At 39.4% G+C, this 21,379-nt stretch overlaps 1 protein-coding gene across 8 annotated transcripts in view; it reads left to right on the forward strand.

Moving 5' to 3' along the window:
- ulk2 (unc-51 like autophagy activating kinase 2) overlaps positions 1-21,379 on the forward strand; it is a 117,538-nt gene that overhangs the window by 3,666 nt on the left and 92,493 nt on the right. For 7 of the 8 annotated variants that reach the window (XM_087977231.1, XM_087977236.1, XM_087977235.1 and 4 more), the window contains exons 2-3: positions 8,948-9,040; positions 10,127-10,168. In XM_087977231.1, the coding sequence (XP_087833357.1) occupies positions 8,948-9,040; positions 10,127-10,168 (135 nt within the window). Of the gene's footprint in view, positions 1-5,115; positions 5,638-8,947; positions 9,041-10,126; positions 10,169-21,379 lie in introns of those variants that run through there. The other variant, XM_087977238.1, reaches the window with a different exon arrangement.

Genomic DNA, 21,379 nt, shown 5'->3' on the forward strand with positions numbered 1-21,379 from the left:
TAGTACTGCAGTGACTGGGAAACATAATTCTCTCCTTGTGCAGAATTACTTTTCTAAAATAGACTTGTTTTGTAACCCTTTGTTTGTCTCCCAATGCACCTTGCTATAAGAGTCCTGAATTGCTCTTGTCTGAGTCTAGGAAAAGGATGAACTACACCAGTGTGCAACATTGTGTCAGCAATAACAGGCTTTGTTCACAAGAATTAAAGTCACTTGAGTTCAATTTTCCCGGAGTGCAGAGGGTTTATCAGCCATGTCACTGGGGCAGTTAGATGAATTTGGAACAGAATCGGCTGTGCTAGAAGCGAAGGTCAGTGCTTCTGCTTCTTTAAGAATGTTCAGCTTTCTTTGTTCTGATACATACAAATGTATAAATTAGGAACAGCAGTAGGCCATGTCACCCCTTGAATCTCCTCTGCCACTCATTAAGATAGTGGCTGATCTGGTTACTCGACATTCCTGTCTACCTCGAGTAATCTTTTACTCTCTTTCCTGAAGAGAGTATCCATATAAGATTATTAAAGGATTGGACACTCTGGAGGCAGGAAACATGTTTCCGCTGATGGGTGAGTGCCGAACCAGAGGACACAGCTTAAAAATAAGGGGTAGACCATTTAGGACAGAGATGAGGAGAAACTTCTTCACCCAGAGAGTGGTGGCTGTGTGGAATGCTCTACCCCAGAGGGCAGTGGAGGCCCAGTCTCTGGATTCATTTAAGAAAGAGTTGGATAGAGCTCTCAGGATTGTGGAATCAAGGGCTATGGAGATAAGGCAGAAACAGGATACTGATTAAGGATGATCAGCCATGATCATATTGAATGGAGGTGCAGGCTTGAAGGGCAGAATGGCCTACTCCTGCACCTATTGTCTATTATCTATTGTCTATTGAGTCTATCTGCCTTAAAAATATTCAGAGGCTCAGCTTCCACTGACTTTTCAAGATCAGAGTTCCAAAGACACTCAAGCCTCTGAGAAAATAATTCCTTAGCTGCCTTAAATCGGTAGCCCCTTATTTTTAACAGTGACCCTTTAGTTGTAGGTTCTCTCACAAGAAAAATGCCCCGCTACATCCAGGAAGCCTCAGATTCTTGTCGATTTCAATCCAGCCACCCCTTATTTTTCTAAACTCCAATGGATACAAGCTTAGCCTAACCAACCTTTCTTCACAAGGCAACTCACCCACTTCCAGGTATTAGTCCAGTAAACTTCCTTTGAACATTTCCACTGCATTTACGTTCTTAAATAAGGAAACCAACATTATACACAGTAATCCAGATGGGATGTCACCAATGTCCTGCACAACTGAAACTTAACCTCCCTATTTTTGTATCCAGTTACCCTTGCAAAAAATAATACATTCTAATAGCTTTCCTAATTGCCCGTTTTACCTGCAAATAACTTTTAACAATTCATATACTGGGATATCTAGATCCCTCTGCATCTTAGAGATTGCTTGTTGTTTAGATAAATGTCTTTATTTTACTTCCCATGTTTCATGTTTTTTCCACATTTGCCATATCTTTGTCCACTCAGTTAACTTATCTACCTCCCTTTAAAGATTCCTTGTGTCATCTTTACATTCTTAACTTTTTTGTGTGTGATTGGCAAGTTTGGCGATTTTATGCTCAGTCCCTTCACTCTAAGTCATTTATATAAATTGCAAAAACTTGGAGTGCCAGGACTATTCCTTGTAGCACACCACATGTTAAATCTTGACAACCGGAATATTACCCATTTATGATCATTCTTTCTTCCCTTTCTATCCTTTATTTATGCTTACATGTTGTCCCCATAAGCTTTTATTTTCCATAATAACCTCTGAGGCATCTTATCTAAAGCTTTCTCAAAATCAATGCATTCACCAGTTCCCCTTTATCCATAGCATATGTTATTTCCTCAAGGAACTCCAGTAAATTAGATAAATATAATTTTTCTTTCACAATGCCTTGTTGACTCTGCATGATTACTTTGAACATTATTAAGTGCTTTGTTGTAACATATTTAATATATTCTTATGTTTTCTCTGTGACAGATGTTAAACTAACTAGCCTGCATTTCCTGCTTACTGTCTCCCTTTTTGAATAAAGAAATTATTTTTGCTATTTGCCAATGTATTGGATCCTTCCCCGAATCTAGAGAAGGTAAGAAAATCAAACCAGTGCATCAACTGTCTTACTAGCTAGTACTTGTAAGATTCTAGGATGAAGAACATCAGGACTTGGGGACCTGTCAGCCTGCAGCTCCAACAATTTACTCAGTACCACGCTCCTGGTGATTATCATTTTCTTGTTCATTTTTCCCCCTCCTCTCTTTCCAGATTCTGAATTATTTCTGGGATTTTACTTCTAAACACTTCAGTACACCAATACAAAATACCTGTTAATCTGCCATCTTATTTTTCCTTATTAATTCTCCAGACTCACTTTCTCTAGGACCAATGTTGACACTGTTAATTCTTTACATTTTTTGAAAATCAATAGAAAGGCTCACACTTTTTGTTTTATATTTCTAGCTGCCTTTCTCTTGTAGTCCGATGTTTCTCTCTGTATTAATGTTTCTTTAAAAAAAATTACACAACGCCAGGTGATAATCCAACAGGCTTATTTGGAAGTGCAAGCTTGCGGAGCGCTGCTCCTTTGTCAGGTAGCTCCCTGCCGAAGGAGCTGCACTCAGTGCTGTACATCTCTGACACTCCAAAAGCTTGTACTCCCAAATAAACCTGTTGAGGGGTGTTGTGTAATTTTTAACTTCCTCCACCCCAGTCCAACACTGGCACCTCCACGTCATACTAATCTTTTGTCAGTCTTTGCTTTTTTTTATATTCTGCTGATCTTCTAACCTGTCACCCATTGTTTTGCACTTTCTTTTAAGTTTAATGCTCTCTTTAATTTTATTTAGACTGAGCCCTCTCCTTGGATTTTTTTCTTGCCGGAATGTACCCTTTCTATATAATCTGAATTATCCCCAGAAATGTCTGCCCTTCTCTATTACCTATTCCATTACTAATATTCCAGTTCACTTCAGTTCTGCTGTTACGTCCTCATAATTTCAGTTTAAAATACTAATCATGGACCCACCTGTCCTCCTCCAAGTGAATATAAAATGTAATCCCTGAAATAATTAATAAATCCTACCTCATTTCCAAGTCTTGTATAGCCTGCTCTCTAGTCAGCTCTAGCTCTGAGAAAATATCCCAAAAGCATTATATGAACTCTTCATCTATGCTGTCCTTGTCCATGTGATTTTACTAGTCTATATGTAGATTAAAATCCCTCATGATTTTTTACAGGCTTCCTGATGAGCTCCCATTATTTCTTCATTTATACACCATCTTACAGTGTGGCTTGTTAGGGACCTGTGAATCACTCCCACAAGCGATATCTAGCCTTTATCACTTCTGATGTCTGCTCAAACTGCTTCTACCTCCTGATTTCCTGAACTTAGACTATTCACAACCCCTGTCCATTGTTCTAATACTTTAACTAGTGGGTATCCACTTTTTCATTTATTCAATGACTTCAGAAGAAGCTGAATCTGGAGAGGCTGTACTCTGCTATGGAATGTTTAATATTTACCATCCAAAGTTGGCTGATTTTCAATCCTGATTTAGCAGAAGCTTTGTTATGGTAAATAATGGTGCACTATTTCATAGCATTGTTGAAACTTAATATATTATGCTAGGTTAATTTGCAGTAAACTAGTCGAACTGTGCTTTTATATCAGTTAACAGACTAATCGTTAGAGATGAGGTTTTTGATAAGCATAACACATTGAAAGATGGAATTGCCATTTGAGGTATAATTCAAGTGCTGTTCTATTGTACAATTAATAAGATTAAGAATATCATATTATCTAACAGGTAGAAAAATAAAGTCCATTTGGTCTTTGACTGTAGACTTTTTCTTGTCCCTCATATTTAGCAAAAGATTGATCTCTATGTATGTACTGTGCTGCATTATTAAGGCACTCTGCCTTTTAATCAGCTCTGTAGTGAGTTAATTAGGTGTCATATATCTGGAGACAACACTTTCCCATCTGAAGGAAAAAAATCAAAGGTGACTCAGCTGAACGTGTTGGGTACATTCCCCAGTGTCTAACAGTGAGAGATTTGCACATAGCATAACATATAAATGGGCAAAAGGGAAGACCAAATAAGTGTGAAAGATGAGGCAATTAAATGGAGACAATTTGAATATTGTTTTTATTTGAACACAGACACTCGTTATTTGAACGATAGGTTAAGTACTATTGTCAAATCTCAGAACTTTCTTAAGTCACAGTATTCTGTATAACTAAATGAAACATTTGGAGCTTTGATTGTATTTTTTGGTGGATAAAGTAATTCTCAAGTTATAGATATATTATCTACAGTATTGCTATTTTTTCTGAATTGCTGTGATCGTATAAGGGTTGGAAAATCCATTTGTTCCATTTTGAGATTTTTTTTAAAGGAGCTTTTAGTCCACTTTATTTGGCAGTTTGTGTTAATTGAACTAAGTTTGTGTGTTTGGATAGATTATATTTAATAGCTGTAACTGACAGTAATTCTGCTTGTTCTATGACTGGCCTTATGATGTAGTTTTTAAATTTCTCCAGTGTTTCAGTTTTATGACCCGACGTTTTAATGCCATTTGTATCGCATTTTCCAATATTGCCGATATTAGTGGTAGCCTCCAGTTGGTCTGTGCCTCTGTGGAGTGGAAATGATCCTGTCGCTTGGGTACAGAACTTATTAAATAGCTTTGTTCAAAGCTGAGTTGAACAGAAGGATCTGTTTCCATGCTGTATAGGTCTATGACTCAATGACAAGAGGAGACTAATTTATCATATGATTTGATGCCACACTTAATTTGGGTTTGACACAGACTGGCTCAGGTTTCCTCCCGCAGTCCAAAGATGTGCAGGTTAAGTGGACTGGCTATGGTAAATTGCCCAGAGTGTTCAGGAATGTGTAGGCTAGGTGGGTTAGCCATGATGAATCCGTGGAATTGGGGATTGGGTGGGGTTTGGGTCTGGGTGGAATGCTCTTCAGACAGTTAGTGTGCAGTTGATGGACTAAATGGCCTCTTACTACAGAGATTTTATGACCAAGGAGAAAACAAAATGAAGAACTGTTTTCAGGTTTAGACTCCAAAGTATCACTATTTTTAACATAAATACTGCTTTCCATGTTATTGTAGACATACTGGGCTGTGCCTTACATTTACATTGATGAGGGCTAGTCTGTCTTTGTGTGGTCTGGTCCATGTTGTAGTGTGGTCCATTGTGTCTTTCAGATTTGTGTGTTCTAGCTGTGCCTATACTGCTATATATACTTAATGTAGTGCTACTCCCTGTCAACTTTGCAAGGTTGCCCCAAGGTCCTGGAGCCCTTACACTAGAATCTACTTGGTTAAGAAAACTTAAATGTAGGCAGGATTCAAATATGAATCCTCAGGTTTCGAAGTTCCACACTCTGAACCCTATGACAGACTGTCGAGAAGGAAGTACGCAATCCAATACTTGCTGTTGGGCGAATGGTGGATTGGAGACTGAAGAGAAATTATAGCACCATTGTTCGGAATACCTCCCAGAAGGGAAGACCAAGATGGAATATTTGCTTTTGGACAAAATATTTAAGAAAGCAGGCTGGACTCTGTGAGTGTGTGTGTTTGTGTATAAGTTTGTGTTTTTTGTCTGCTGGAGTTAAATAAGGAGGCCTTTCTTGCAATGACTTGTTTCAGTTAAGCTGTTTTATCTGATTTATTCAATTAGGCTTTCACTCATTCTCAAACTTGCAAACAAAAAGTTTGACTTTTAATTTCATGACCTGTTTGAATTTGTAGTTGGTATTTCCATGGTTTTCGGTTATATCTTAATGTTGTTTTTTGAAGTCCATACATAAACTTTTTTAATGGCATTTTAAAATTCTAATTCTGACAAATTGTCATTCTGCAAAGTCTACTTTAACATTTCTCTTGCTGACTTTTCCTGTAAGTGTCCACTATTTGCCAGTGTCTTGTATAATTCCGAGACATCAGTTCTATTTACTGGAAGGATCCAACCAGATGCATTCACCTTATTTTCTTCACAGATGCTGTCTGGCTTGCCATGTGCTCCCAACGTTTTTAATTTTTGTTCAAATTCCTTGGGGATTTTGTGGTATTGTCTACTGAACTGTTCGGTTTTTTGGTTTAAACCTAACTAGTGAGGTTACATTTCAGTGATATTTTAAATTTGAAAGATGGCTAGTGGAAAAACTTGGATTTTTGTTCCTCCTACAGACTAATAGGTCATGGTTTATAAAATCTCAAAGTAATTTGACCTCATCCTGGATAAATGCAGTATAATTACCTTTATATTGCAATCTTCAAAGCATCATCTACTTTATTAGAATGACATTTACCATCTTCATCTTTAGTCAGTAATGATATTTTTTGAATGATTACTGATAAGCATAGTAATTTTCATGTTCGTCAGTGCAAGCTGCCACAGGAAAGTACATTATCTGAGTTTCAAACTCAGCTTTCAGGAAAGAAAGGATATACCAGCTAAATTCCAACTTCCATTCTGCAGTCTTATATTGAATTCAAGCAAGGGATTTGGATTTGTGCAGCATATTGACCTCCAGGCACATAGTGTTGAAAATGGCTCTGTGTTGCAAGATTTATATTTTGGGAGGCTGAGTCAGTTATTTCAAGGAGTGATTAAATATTTTTGTGGCTGTCACACATCCAGCTCAACAGATGTGAGAATGGAAATATTACATTGATGTAGTGAGCAATTTTGAGGCAACATTTAAAATATTTTATTAACAGGGTGAAAAGAGGTTTGTACCAGTCTTGCATGATAAACAGCTTTGCTTTGTTCTTGCTGTCTGATTTTAAAACTGCTTGTTGGGCTCTGCTTTCCTCTGAAACATGGATTGCCAATGTTTAGAGTTTTTTTGCTGTTAAAAAGAAAGCCTTACATTTATATAATGCTTTTCAAGATAACTGGATGTCTCAAAGCTTTGACAGACAATGAAGTACTTTTTGAAGTGTAGTAGTTGTTCTAGGAATCACGGCAACTGATTTGTGTTTCAGAAGCTCCCACCATCAATAATCTGTTTGTGACTCCATCTGTTTTCATCGTGAAGTTGTCTGAACATATAATATTGGCCAAGAGACTGGGCATAACTCCCCTGTTCCTCTTCAGAATAGTGTCATGGCACCCAAGCAGGCTTAAAATCTCAGTGAGAGCCAACTTTGTGCTGGACTGGAGCGAGAGCTATTATTTTGATAATTTGAGGTTATTTGGAGGAAACAAAATATACAGAATCCATGTCTCCCAGTTTGCAGTTATTAATCCCAAAAATCAACTAAATTTAATTGAATTTTTGTATGGTGTTTTTGAATGTGGACTGAGACTTGGTGTTTGAGATACTGCCAGTTCCATTTGTTTATTGGAACCACGTAGCTGTTTCTTGCTTCAAACCACTTCCCTCAGATTGCACTGCTGGCAGCAGTACAGATCAGTACGCTGTCTTGCAGCATGATTTTTGTTCCCAATTCACAACAAGATTCAATAAGTGTGATCACTTGAGTGAGGTCAGGCCATTACTGTATTAAACCTTTGTTAAATCAGACCATGGGTGGCCTTTCGAGCTGCATGTCCTGGTCCAGTCAACTCCAGTCTGTTCACCCTGAGCATTTTTAGAGATTGAGCCAGACCACCAGCCAATAAATGTACACCACACAGCCACACCTGCAAGTGTTGCCTCACCAACATTGCCAGGATTACTGGCTCCGGGCCTGTTGCAACCTTGAGCCATGTGGATAACACCTTCGTGTTCTCCTTGTGTTGGCCTATTCTCAGGAATTCATAGTTAAAACCTGTCCACTAGAAACAGCTTGTTAAATAAAGACCAAGTGATACCTACCCAGTGAGATTGGGTTGTTAGGTCGCCAAATTAATTTCATTTGAAATCTACAACTGTAATATTGTAGCAAATTTTGTATTGTCCTTTTGAAAGAAAAGGACCTCATCTTCGCATACACGTCATCCAGTGGGTTCCAGCTTAGTTTTATGTAAGTAAATAGAGTCTGATATTTTTATTGCTCCATGGATTTGCAGTTGAACATGTCAAGGAAATGAAATATATTTAATGTATTTATTACAGCAGTTTTAACAGGCAAATGATCAGACCTGCGTGTTAGGTATAAACCAATGCTGGTAGTTAATTTGGACATCTTTCAACCTAATAGTTGTATACACACAAATAACAATGCAAGTCTTTTTTTGTTAATTTCTTTGTGAAACATAAAATTGGAAGGCAGTGAGCAGAGATTAAGCAGTTCATTACGGAAGGAAGCGGAGAATGCTAGAAAAATGACTGCTCCTGTATAACACTTTATGAAAGTTGGGTTAATCACCACCACCTCATGGTTGAGTAATAATGTATGGAGAACTGAAGAATAAGTCTAAATATAGATAATGTGAAAATGGAAGGAAGGAGAAATTGTCGGCGCTAACACATTTTTTTATAGCATCTGCTGTGTAAAAATGTTACATTGTGTAGAATTTCCATGCCAAGCTGCAACCTGTCAATTTTCATTCAATGAATTTCTGTAATAGACAAAATCTTAATGTATTTTTAGTTTGGCATTTGTACTGCAGTGCTTAAAAACTCATATTCTTTCTTCTGTTCATGTATCCAGTGTTTAAATACTGCCAATAGCTCAGGATGTGGCTGTCGGTATATTTTTATATGCATTTTGAGAGATCCTATCATGTATCATTCGTTAATGCTATTTGGTTGGGTCTAAGCTGTATAGGTAGAAACAATATACCTCATTGAAGAAAACAATAGATCAATACTGCAAATATATTTGCATTTAGAATGCTACTGTTGCATGTTTTCTTAGTCATTCTGCAACTTTTAATTTCTCATCTGCATTTGTAAATTACCTTGTTTATCTTTCCTTAGAAATCCGACTGGGAAGTAGCTGTGAAATGCATAAACAAGAAAAATCTGTCAAAATCTCAAATTCTGCTCGGGAAAGAAATCAAGATATTAAAGGTACTATGTCCCTTTGATTTATCACTAGATAAGATAAAGGTTGAGAAATCGCCTTTAGTGCTTGGATTTTGCTTTTCTCCACTAAAAGTAGATATTCAAGTAAGCTGTTGTTATAAGATAGTGAAGACTGCAGATGTTGGAGAGTCAGAGTAGATAGTGTTCCGCTGGACAAAGCTCTGCAGGTCGGGCAACATGTGAGGAGCAGGAGAGTCGACATTTCGGGCAGGATCCTTCTTCAGATGCTGCCTGATCTGTTGTGCTTTTTTCATGTCGCTGTTGTTGCCCATCAGTACTGTGCAGTGCTGTTACATTTTAGATCCTGACTCAAGAAGTTTAGTTTGACTCCTAGGTTCTGAAACTGGGTTCAAATTGGCAGGTAATGTGATGTGCATTCTCAGTATGCCTGTGACAGTTAGTGAATTATTTATTTATATTGTCATGTTGGCAGTTTCATTCTTTGGACAGTACTGCTTTTTGGAAATTGCATTTGATTTAAAACCAATTACTTTTGCACCTGCTGCAGCACATCTCGTCTTTGCATTTTGATTATCTTTCATTTCCCTCCTTGTGTTTCTTTTATGAGAAACTTAATTTAAAATCAAACTTAGGACAGTGCTTCAATTTGATTATTTTGTTGCTTCCCAGTAGCAAACATGCAATAAATAGAACATTAATTGCACTGAAAACGTAGATATTTAATTTGCACAAATGTCTGTTTGTGTTTAATCTTTGCCAGTGTAATTGAATGCATGTTGCTTTGTTGTAGTATTGATACCCAATGTCTTAATGGAAATTTGAGGTTAAAAATCGATGCTTTGTACACATGTAACACTGCAGAAGTAGGTGTCGAGGTAACAGCTGAATACTGCTCCCCTTTAATCAATTCAGTTTGATAATCTTTCTGAACTAAAGACAGCAATTTGGGCAACTACATTTGAAAAGGTCAAATTCCTGTGTTTTCTATTTTGCACTCACATTTACAGAGCTGAAATTAAAGGGCATTGAAGAGTAAATGTTCTCAAGTTCAATGATTTTCACTGTATTTTTAATACATTTCAGTTACAAATTCTGTGCTTTTCCTTTTAGGAGCTTCAGCATGAGAACATCGTAGCACTTTATGATGTTCAGGTAAGATAGTTAATTATGGTTTGTTTTCAAAGTAATAATCTTTGAAAGAAAATTTATTATAGGTGTCATTTTGACCCAACTGGCTAAAATTGCAAGTTAGTTAATATAAAAGTGTCTGACGATTTTCTGCATCTGAATCTTGGGGACATAGGTTAATTTGATTTTACTGCTGGAAGTTTAAAATAATAAAAAGGTTATTGATTGAAGAGAAGTATTTTCTATCCAGTTTTTCTTTTCAGGATTTTTTATGCTAAAATCATTATTAACCACGTGTAGCATTGTCATCGTTTTACTGCCAGGGCATGGAGTCGTGGTAATACCACTCTTGCAGAAGGTTTACATGCAATTTTCCACCTATTATATTTTGTCTATAACTTTGATGACTAGCCAAGAGGTTATCAACATTTAACTCATTTAGAGAACATTGCTCTTTCTTCTGCACACTTTGGCACATTGCTGCTGTTATTGATATGACACAAGAAAATTCAACTTTTTATTTAAATTATTCCTCCTAAAGAACTGGGCACTGAGAAGCTGAAAGCAGTAAACTAAACTTCTACTTTAGGATGGACTCCATATTATTTGCTGAGGATGAAAAAAAAACGCCTTTAGAGCATATGTCCCATTATTAGTTACCAAGTTGTTACAAACGTGAGGAGAGAGACTATGAATCACTCATGCATTAAACTCCTCACATGAAATTGTCTATTAATTAAATGTAACTCTTTGTTTAGATTAGATTAGATTACTTACAGTCTGGAAACAGACTCTTCGGCCCAACAAGTCCACACCGACCCGCCGAAGCGCACCCACCCAGACCCATTCCCATACATTCACCCCTGCACCTAACACTACAGGCAATTTAGCGTGGCCAGTTCACCTAACCTGCACATTTTTGGACTCCAGGAGGAAACCATAGCACCCGGGGGAAACCCACGCAGACACGGGGAGAATGTGCAAACTCCACACAGTCAGTCACCTGAGGCGGGAATTGAACCCGGGTCTCTGGTGCTGTGAAGCAGCAGTGCTAACCACTGTGCCACCGTGCCGCCCATTAAAGATGTGGTAATTGCTACATGACTGTCAATCAATTTCTTGAGCACAGAAATTCAATAATTAAAGTTTAAAGTAGTGAATTATTTGGAAGACTAATAAAATTTTAATCTCATAATCCCATCATTCCTTCTCTTATCTTTCTTTGTGTTTGAATTGATATTGAAATCACTTGCTTGAATTCCCTTTCCTCCTCAGTGCTCCATTGTTTTTAATCCTAAATTCCATTAGTTAAGAAGGTAAAGTTGTTGATCCTATTCATCAAGCTCGCCATGTTATCTTTTCACACTTCCTGAACAAATTTGTTTTTGATTAGCTTGAGGTAATTGTGCTTTGACGAGAACCTCAAGTAAAAACACTTCTGCTTCAGTATGAGATTTCTATTTTTCACAAAACTTGGCATTATGAGCAAAGTTGTAGGCAGCTTGTGCCTACCCGTGTCAGAAGCCTTTAACTCTATCTATTTATCCTTTACTATAAATTGTGTCCTATGATCTGCCCCACTAGTTACCTGACAAAGGAGCAATGATCCGAAAGCTTGAACTTCCATATAAACCTGTTGGACTATAACCTGGTGTTATGTGAATTTTAACTTTGTCCACTTCAGTCCATCACCGGCACCTTCACATCCTCGTCATGTATGACATGTTATTTCATTTCTAAAAGGAAACCAGAGATTAATTTAATCTTGGGCCAGATCTCTCTATATTGCAACCATGCCCATGTGAGCAATCCCATGCAGCAAAAATCCTCATAAGTTGGGCTGATATTTTTGCAACATCTTCAGATGTATTTTATTCAGGAAGATGGATGTAATTAGAAGGTTGGACGCTGCATTGTTCTAGGGAGCAGTTACATCAGTACCGTGGATCATTAACTCATTTAGTGTGCTTTTGAGGTAATTTTAGTCGGATTGTTTGATGGATGTAAGTTTGCTCGCTGAGCTGGAAGATTCGTTTTCAGACATTTTGTCACCATACTAGGTAACTCCGGCTTCACTGAAGGCTCTCTGATGTTACCTAGTACGGTGACGAAATGTCTGAAAACGAACCTTTCAGCTCAGCAAGCAAACTTAGATCCAGAACCTCAACCTGAGCTACAAATCTTCTCAAAACCCACTAGGATTGTTTGTATTATTTGCTTTGGTGTATTTTTAGGATGGAGAGCACAACTTCATAATTTGTAAATTGTGAAACTATGTATTAAAGTAGCATTAATTGCACCTTGAATTAATAATGTGAGTGCTTAAAAAAATAAATTTATGTGGGGAGACATGGTTTGAATGGCCTCTGTTAATGTGTATAGAGAGGGATTGAAGGTCCAGGTGGAGACAAACAGAAATTGCTAGAGCAACTTAGCAGGTCTGGCAGCATTTGTGGAGAGAAAGCAGAGTTAATGTTTCAGATCCAGTGATCTTTCCTCAGACTGTTCTGAAGTGTGAGCTCTGCTTTTCTCCACAGTTGCTGCCAGCCCTGCTAAGTTCCTCCAATTTATGTTTTTTTTAGATCTTTAGATTAGATTAGATTACAGTGTGGAAACAGGCCTTTCGGCCCAACAAGTCCACACCGACCCGCCAAAGCGAAACCCACCCATACCCCTACATTTACCCCTTACCTAACACTACGGGCAATTTAGTATGGCCAATTCACCTGACCCTGCACATCTTTGGACTGTGGGAGGAAACCGGAGCACCCGGAGGAAACCCACGCAGACACGGGGAGAACATGCAAACTCCACACAGTCAGTCGCCTGAGGCGGGAATTGAACCCGGGTCTCAGGCGCTGTGAGGCAGTAGTGCTAACCACTATGCCACCGTGCCGCCCCACGGTGCTAAAATCTCTTGTATTTTTTGTTTTACTCAAGGTGGACAGCTTGTTTGACACTGTTTAGCTCGTTACCTTAAATGGTCCCAAACTGTGAAACAAAACTACCTCGTGATTAGTTACCACAGATGTTGCTGAATGTGAATACTGATCTATAAGTGCAGGTAACCTTAAAAATCAGAAGAAGCAATGTATTCACAGACTACCGGAGCTTCCAAGGTGCCTCTGTGAGTGTTGTGAAGTGCGCGTCTGGCTGTTATCCACATTGCAGGAGATGGTAAATTGTGACGTTTAGTTTGTGAAAAATAGTTCTTTGAACACAGGTCAATTCTACAGAACTGTAGGGTGAACCTGAACTATGCATGTCAGTCCTGTATTTAGTGTTGTTTTATCAACTTCCTCAATCCAGTAGTGAAAAGTAGTTGTCATATAAATACATAAAGTTTGGACTTGTGTGAAGCTGCCAACTCATTAATGCCAAGAACTGCAGCTTCCTACGGGGTTAGTAGATGAGGTATTTCACAGCGGAGTGCTTTAGCTGACAACAGACAGAGATGTTTACAAATGGACCAAACAGTACCTGCTGTTCAGCAGCAGCACAAGCTATAAAATTGGCTGCGGAGGAGTCCTGCCTTGACAGCAGGCAGAAGCAGTTAGGACTTGAAGGGAATTAAGTAAAACATAATTACCTAAACCTCTGTCCTACTCTTTATTAGGTGGAAACAACGTTTGTAAGGATAGAATAATGACAGAAGTATTTTTGTTTTTCTTTCAATCCCCTCTTCAGTCCACCTGCTAAAATAATTTGAGCAATGTTTTTGCAAAAATCAAAGTGCATGCTGGATGCCAAAGCCAAACTGTAATTACGGTTTTTCAGAAGGTAGGAATTTGAATATTTTCCCCAGTAGTTGTTTGGTTCTCAGGCTCTGCCCTAACAGATTTGCAATGTGGCAGCAAAACAATTTGCTGAAATTGTTTTGTAGTTTATCCACTAAACTGCTTTACCTTAGCTTTTGAGTCTTTGTCTCCTGCAGTTCATGTGAACAAATGACTAAATTAATGGAAACTTTGTTTTCCTTTTGTCCCAAGAGGAGGATGTCAAATGAAGAAACTTGCTCTGTATATGAAGCAGTAGATAACGCAAACTGGAATTATGTCCATGCAGTCATCTAACTGAGGGGATTCAGTTTTTAAAATTGAATTCGAGATGACCTCTGTGACATTGATCATGAATAGTCTGGATCTGGCTGCAACTGTCATGGTCTTTTACTGTTTAGCTGCTGAAATGGAGCTGTCTAGTCTGGCTTATCCCTTTAGGGCTGAAACTTGGACATTGTATATGTGTGAGTGAAGTCAGTCAGAGACCAGTTATTGGGGGAAACAATTGTGTAGATTGTTGAAACAAAGCTCTCAAGCATTGGAGAGGCCAGCTTTTCAAAAAGTAAAAAAAAAAGAAAATGAATATAATTTCTTTACTTATTAAGGCATGTTTTGATTTTATTTGAAGTGTAATGTGTGTGCACTGGATGTGACATGATTTTTAATACATGTTAGCAGAATTTGTGTGGTCATGGATTTGTGCAGATCCTCCCTGAGGGATACTGGGTGAAAGTGGATGCTGATATCAGTTGAAGGCAATTGTTGGAAGCTGCTGCGCCTGGGTTCCTTGATTTGTTATCTCAACCTATTCCCAGTTACCTTGATCAAACAGAGCAGAAAGCTACAGGACCTATTTCTCAATTTGCAGACAATATTTTTGGGAAAAGAGAGACTGTGGAGGCCTTTTTATTTATTTTCATTACTTTTTCTGGAATTTAGTTCAACTACAGTGCAAAACTCTGCTCCTGAATTAAAGCAGTGATGCTGTTCAGGTATAAATGTAATTAAAGTGGAGTTCAGAAATAAACTGTTTCCCCCAATTTTTCAGTCAGAGTCATACAGCTGTGCAGCATGGAAACAATTCATAAATATTTTGATGTTACAGATTCACTGTGGAATTTCAAGTGCAGAGAGGGACCTGAATGTTCAAGTGAACCAGTCACAAAATATTAGTCTGCAGGTACAGCAATTAATCAAGAGGGCTAATGGGATAGTATCTTTTATTATGTGAGGCATTAAACATAAAAGTAAGGCTGTTGGGCTTCAGCTATGTATAAAGCACTTCTGAAATTACATTTCAAATACTGTGTGCAGTTTTGGTCGCCTTCGTTGGAGATTCAGAGGATGTTTACTAAAATGATGTGGGGTAAAAGAGGATAGATTGAACAGACTGGGTTTGTTTCCACTGGAGATTAGAACAGTGAGAGGTGACTTGATTGAAGTGTATAGGATCGCAAATAGTCTTGACAAGGTGGACGTGGAAAGGACATTTCCTGTTGGGGATCAGTCCAGACCTAAGAAACACTAGTTTGAAATTAAGGGTTTCCTTCTTAGGACAGATGAGGAAAGATGTTTTCTTGGAGGATTGTGCATCCTTGGAATTGCGGTGCAGAAAGCAGTGGAGATGGGCGCCATTAAATCATTTTAAGATGTAAGTAGATTCTTGTTAGGCAAAGTTATCTGGGGCAGCAGATAGTGTGGGATTCAAAACACAAACCGATCAGTTATGATTTTATTGAATGGTGGGGCAGGCTTGAGGGGCTGAATGAAGTACAGGTCGACCGCCGTATCCGCGGAATCAGTTTCCGCGATTCCATTTACTGGTGGTTTACTGCGGCTCTAACATATTATAAGGAACCTTCTGGGACCAGGGAGCTGCCAGGAAGGCAAGCTTCCCATTTAATTGAGTGGGTTTTGGGCTTCTGTGGTAGGTCTTGGATCGTATCCCCATGGGTATGTGTACTTTGGTTCCTGTTTTATATGTTCATATGAATTTATTGCACTACCTTGCAGTGCAGCAGTGGGGCTGAATGTAGAAAGGTAAAGTCACCATAATCCCAGAAGACCAAAAGGCAGCACTCCCATTAGGGAGTGACGACTGATGGTGAATTTAACCTGAGGGTCACCATGCCTCAAGAAAGGAGTGAGGTTGAGAAGATGGGTTCTTTATGGTGACCTCAGCTGGTGTGGGAATTGAACCTGTGCTGTTTGTGTTACTCTGCATTGCAAGCTAGCTGTCCAGCCAATTGAGCTAACAGATCTCCATTGGTATACATGTTTATTGTACACTTTTTTTTGTTTTTTATTCAATGATAGAAGTGAGTTTGTTTCATTCAACACATTCCCATTTCAGGAATGGTCAGAATTTTTTTAAAATTAGTTTTTTTTTATGCTCTTGGTTTATGAAAATTGGTTTTATTTTTCTTGCTCTTTTTTTCAACAGGGGTGGCACGGTGGCTCAGTGGTTAGCACTGCTGCCTCTCAGCACCAGGGTCCCGGGTTCAAATCCCACCTCAGGTGACTGTGCAAACTCCACAGACGTTCTCCCTGTGTCTGCGTGGGTTTCCTCCGGGTGCTCCAGTTTCCTCCCACAATGTGCAGGTCAGGTGATTTGGCCACGCTAAATTGCCGTAGTATTAGGTGCATTAGTCAGAGGGAAATGGGTCGGGGTGGGTTACTCTTTGGAGGGTCAGTGTGGACTTGTTGGGCTGAGGGACCTGTTTCCACACTGTAGGGAATCTAATTGAATCTAATCATATATTTGCATACCTTAGTTGACGTTAAGCAAAAGAAAAGTTACAAGTGTTTTCTGAAATAGAAGATAGAAGTATGGTTTTCTGTCTTTTTAGTAAATATCATCTGTTTTGCATTGACATTTACAGGCAGATCATTCAATTCTGAGTGCAAACAGACTTGACATTGGAGGAAATAAATTGAATAGTCATCTGTTTTGGCACATAGATTTTCAAAACAAGTCCTATAATGTTATTTCAGGAGGTTATTAAATTTAAAAACATAAAAACACAGAAAATAAAAGCTAGAGTCAACAATTCAAGCTTGCTCTGCCATTTGCTACGGTCATGGCTGATCGTCCAACTCAGTAGGCTGTTTCCGCTTTTTCCCCCATCCAGGATGGGCTTTCGTTCTGACGACTGAGTTTGCCTGAAATAGTTTTCAAAAAGCACTTTGTTTTTCACGTCCAGTCTGAGATCTTTTTTTAAAGAGAAGTCCGTTGATTTCAGTCTGCATAACCTCTTAGCATTCTATTGAATACCATCAACAGATTTATCTTCTCAGCCTGAGCCAATTATTCACAGGGTCATTCCTTCAGTAACCTTGAGAATGTAGACTAGTTTGATGCCTTTGTGTGTTGTGGAAGTGTCAAGCCAAGTGAAACATTCTAGCTCCATCTGCTTAATTAGGAGTTTCCAGGTGGAGGTTAGGTACTCCTTTTGAGGAAAACAGGAAATTCTCTTGGTTTTCTGGCCAGTGCACAATTACTGTCGATATTTCAATCCACACATTCAGGGCTGTTACACACATTGCTGGAGTGGTAGAGGACATGACCATTGCTCCACAAGATTCTGGATCAGTGGTGCTGGAAGAGCACAGCAATTCAGGCAGCATCCGACGAGCATCAAAATCGACGTTTCGGGCAAAAGCCCTTCATCAGGAATAAAGGCAGAGAGCCTGAAGTGTGGAGAGATAAGCTAGAGGAGGGTGGGGGTGGGGAGAGAGTAGCATAGAGTATGCACTGAGGAAGCAAATGTGGCTGTGGTACCGAGTTTGTTTCACGACATGGTTGAAGAGCTTCAGGGCAGAGGAAATCTCAGGGAGTCCCTCTCCCACTGCAACTCCCAGGTCATTTCCTCTGCCCTGAAGCTCTTCAACCATGTCGTGAAACAAACTCGGTACCACAGCCACATTTGCTTCCTCAGTGCATACTCTATGCTACTCTCTCCCCACCCCCACCCTCCTCTAGCTTATCTCTCCACACTTCAGGCTCTCTGCCTTTATTCCTGATGAAGGGCTTTTGCCCGAAACGTCGATTTTGCTGCTCGTCGGATGCTGCCCGAATTGCTGTGCTCCTCCAGCACCACTGATCCAGAATCTGGTTTCCAGCATCTGCAGTCATTGTTTTTACCTCATTGCTCCACAAAGGTTCATCATTACTCTCAAGACAACACAAATCAGCTTAGTTAATTTCTGTTGGTCGGACCGTTGGTGACTCTATGCAAAAAGGTGTCATACTGACCTCAACATTAATTGCAGAAGAAAAGTTCTGGAGAACATTGGAATTATTCTGAGAAATTTGCATGAAAATGCAAGTTCTTCATTGTATAGTATGGAGTCTTTTGTTACCTTTCCATTAGAATCATCATGTACTTCTCTCATTACATTTCATGTTTTACTTATTGCCTAAAAAGGACTATAGTTCCCCAACTATTTATCAATAACCCCGTTTTATCACTTGAAAATTAATTCAATCCCAGATGCAAACAGAAACAAAATGGCATAATGCTTGGTATATAATTGTTAACATTTGTGTATTGTAGAACATATGCATCATACAACTAAGAAAATCTCTGACTTCCAAGTTTTTTTGTTTAAAAAAATTTACTATGGGGGAATCCAGGATGGTGGCGATCTAGGAGGATTGTGTTGCTGGGCTCCACACCACAATGTCAGCAGCACAGAGCTAGAACCCATCCCAACCAAGTCATTTTAAATTACAAAACTGGTGAAAGAGCTATAGAATTTGAAACTTTGTCTTGCCTTTGCTTTTGCTGCGGGTGAATGCCGAAGAAAGGAGGGAGTTTGTCAGAGGCTGGGACCGTGGCTGAATCCACCGGGGTGGCAGGCCCACTTACTCACCAGGTCTTGGTTGCTGAACTCACCAAATCTCGCGAGATGCTGGCAAAACAGATTGAAGAAACAATTGAGGAAAATCTGGCCCCGATCTCTGCTATGCTCTAAAAGCGCAAACAGCAGCTGGAAGACCTCAGGAAAAGGACGGATGAGCTTGATTGCTGAGTCATGGGTAGAAACTGAGACTGATTCATCCAGGAGCCAGATTGAAGCCCTGGAGACACAGATCTGTGGTTTGTTGGATCTGGTAGATGATCTTGAGAGCTGGGGCAGTAGGAAGAGTCTTCATGTTGTGGGTCTGCTGGAGGGGAAGGAAGGTGAGTGGCCAGTAGAATATTTTGAGAAGTGATTGCTGTGCTGCAGTTCCTAAGTTTGCAGGCCAAAAGCAAAGGATAAAGATTGAGATAGCCCGCCAGGTATGGACCAAAGCCCTTGCCCTATCTTGGTACAGTTCCATCATTATAATGACAAACAGAGTCATGGAAGCTTCCAGAACCTGGGGAAGAAATTGAGGGCCATTGGTGTGTGAGGGCTCTAGGTTCATGTTTTTCCAAGGCTTTTTGGCGGCTGTAATCCGGAAAAGGAAAGCCAACAACGGCGTCAAGGCGAGATTAAGATACCCAGCGGTGCTTCAGCTTATCTTTTAATGGATCTGTACGTTTATATGACTCGCTGGAGATAGCGAAAAATTTTGCGGACATGCTATCTTAAACCGCACAATTGCATAGTTAGAGATTAAGTGGAAATAGATTGTTCGGGTTTGACCTTCCTTTGGGGAGGACTTGTTAGAGTCTCCTTTTTATTGGTAATAAATCACGTTAAATTATGCTCGGAATGGATTGATTATTTATCTTTAATTTTGAAGTTAAGTTATATTAGTGGATGGGTGATGTATTTACTTTTAAATTACTTGTGTATATTGCTGATTGATCCTTTTTTTGCGACTTCATCCTGTACTGCCTGTGTTTGTGGCACGATCCTAGGTAGGTGGAGTTAAGAGGATGGTTGGGATGGCACGTAGGATTTTGGGATGTGTAGGTGCCCCCTTTGAATGGGGGGGGGTAAATTCCCTTCAATCAATGCCTGTGGCACTTTACATATGGTTTTGCTTTTTGGTTTTTGATGTACTATTTTTTGCAAGTTTTTTTAGGTTTGGTTGTAGTTTTAGTTTCTGTGATTTTTATGTTTTGTGGATTTTCTTTTATTAAAGCTCAGCAATTTGTAATTCAAATTCTTCCTCTCTGGAGTCTAAATGTTGCTATGCAATGTTATGGCTATGGATGTGTTTAAGTGGTGTACCTGGAACATTAAGGGGAGCCCTCACCAGTCAAGAGAAAAAAAGGTACTCTGCAGTCTTGAAAGGGTGGTTGTTGCCATATTACAGGAGACACACCTAGATGATTCAGAATATTTGAAACTGCAACAGAATGGGTATGATCAGATTTATTTCTCATCTTTCAATACTAGGAGAAGGGGAGAGGTCATACATGTTAGGAAGAATCTCCCATTTAAATTGCAAGTGTGTTAAAGACATGCGTGGGAGATGTATCATTCTTAAAGCCTTGATAAATGGGGAAGAATACAGGATCTTCAATGTTTACTGTCTCAGCCAACCCCTCAAGTTCCTGGTAGACACACTTTCTAAATTGATTAGCCTTGCATCTCGGCATATTATCATGGGGAGGGTTTTAACTGTTTAATAGATCCTATGATAGACAGATTTCCCAAAGGCCCCTGATATCATCATCATGGTCTAAGCAACTAAGCGGTTGTGTGTTGAACTAGGTCCAGTGGACGTCTGGAGGTGCCTTCACCCTACAAGTAGGGATTTCACGTTTTTTTTCCAATCCGCACAAATGTCATACCAGGATTAATCTCTTTTTGACGCCCGCAGCGCATTTGGGCTCAATGCTGTCATGTACATTGGCCACATTACTATATCTGATCACATCCCAGTGTATCTAATGGTCAAGAGCAAGGGTGCTATACTAGTTTCAGGACACTGGTGTCTAGATCCCTTCATCCTTAAGGATAGCAAGTTAATTGAATACTTTTCCAATGAATTCAGGGCTTTTCTAGATGTTAATTCAGGCTCAGTGAGTAATCCAGCAATGCTCGCTCGACACACATCTAAAGTCAGCCGAGAAGGCATACTTTGATGAGCCCTCACTGGTTAAATTACAGAGGGTCCCAGTGCTTCGGTCCACCCTGAGCTGTCACAGACAGCTAAGAAAGGACTTTGCAAAACAAAGATTGATTGAGCATGGAGACAAACCGAGCAAGTACTTAGTGAATCTTGCCAGGAAAAGGAGTGCTCCTCAAGCCATTACCTTGATCAGGGAATTTGCTGGAAACCTAACCCGTGATTCTAAAAGGATTAATGAGGCATTTTGGAAATTTTATTCCGAACTATACAAGTCTGAAAGTTGAGGATGGATTGGCTAGGGTGGAATCTTTTTTCAGTAATGTGGATCTCATGGGTGTAAACCCCAAACAAGAGTCTCTCCTTAATTCCCCCTTTGTCAGTGCGAGAGGTGCAGGAGGCTGTGAGGCACCTTGAGAATGGAAAGGCACCTGGTCCTGAAAG

This window comes from Chiloscyllium plagiosum, unplaced genomic scaffold (genome assembly GCF_037043375.1).
Source record: "Chiloscyllium plagiosum isolate Xiang-an unplaced genomic scaffold, Cpla_swu_hap1 HiC_scaffold_31, whole genome shotgun sequence".
Taxonomy (NCBI): domain Eukaryota; kingdom Metazoa; phylum Chordata; class Chondrichthyes; order Orectolobiformes; family Hemiscylliidae; genus Chiloscyllium; species Chiloscyllium plagiosum.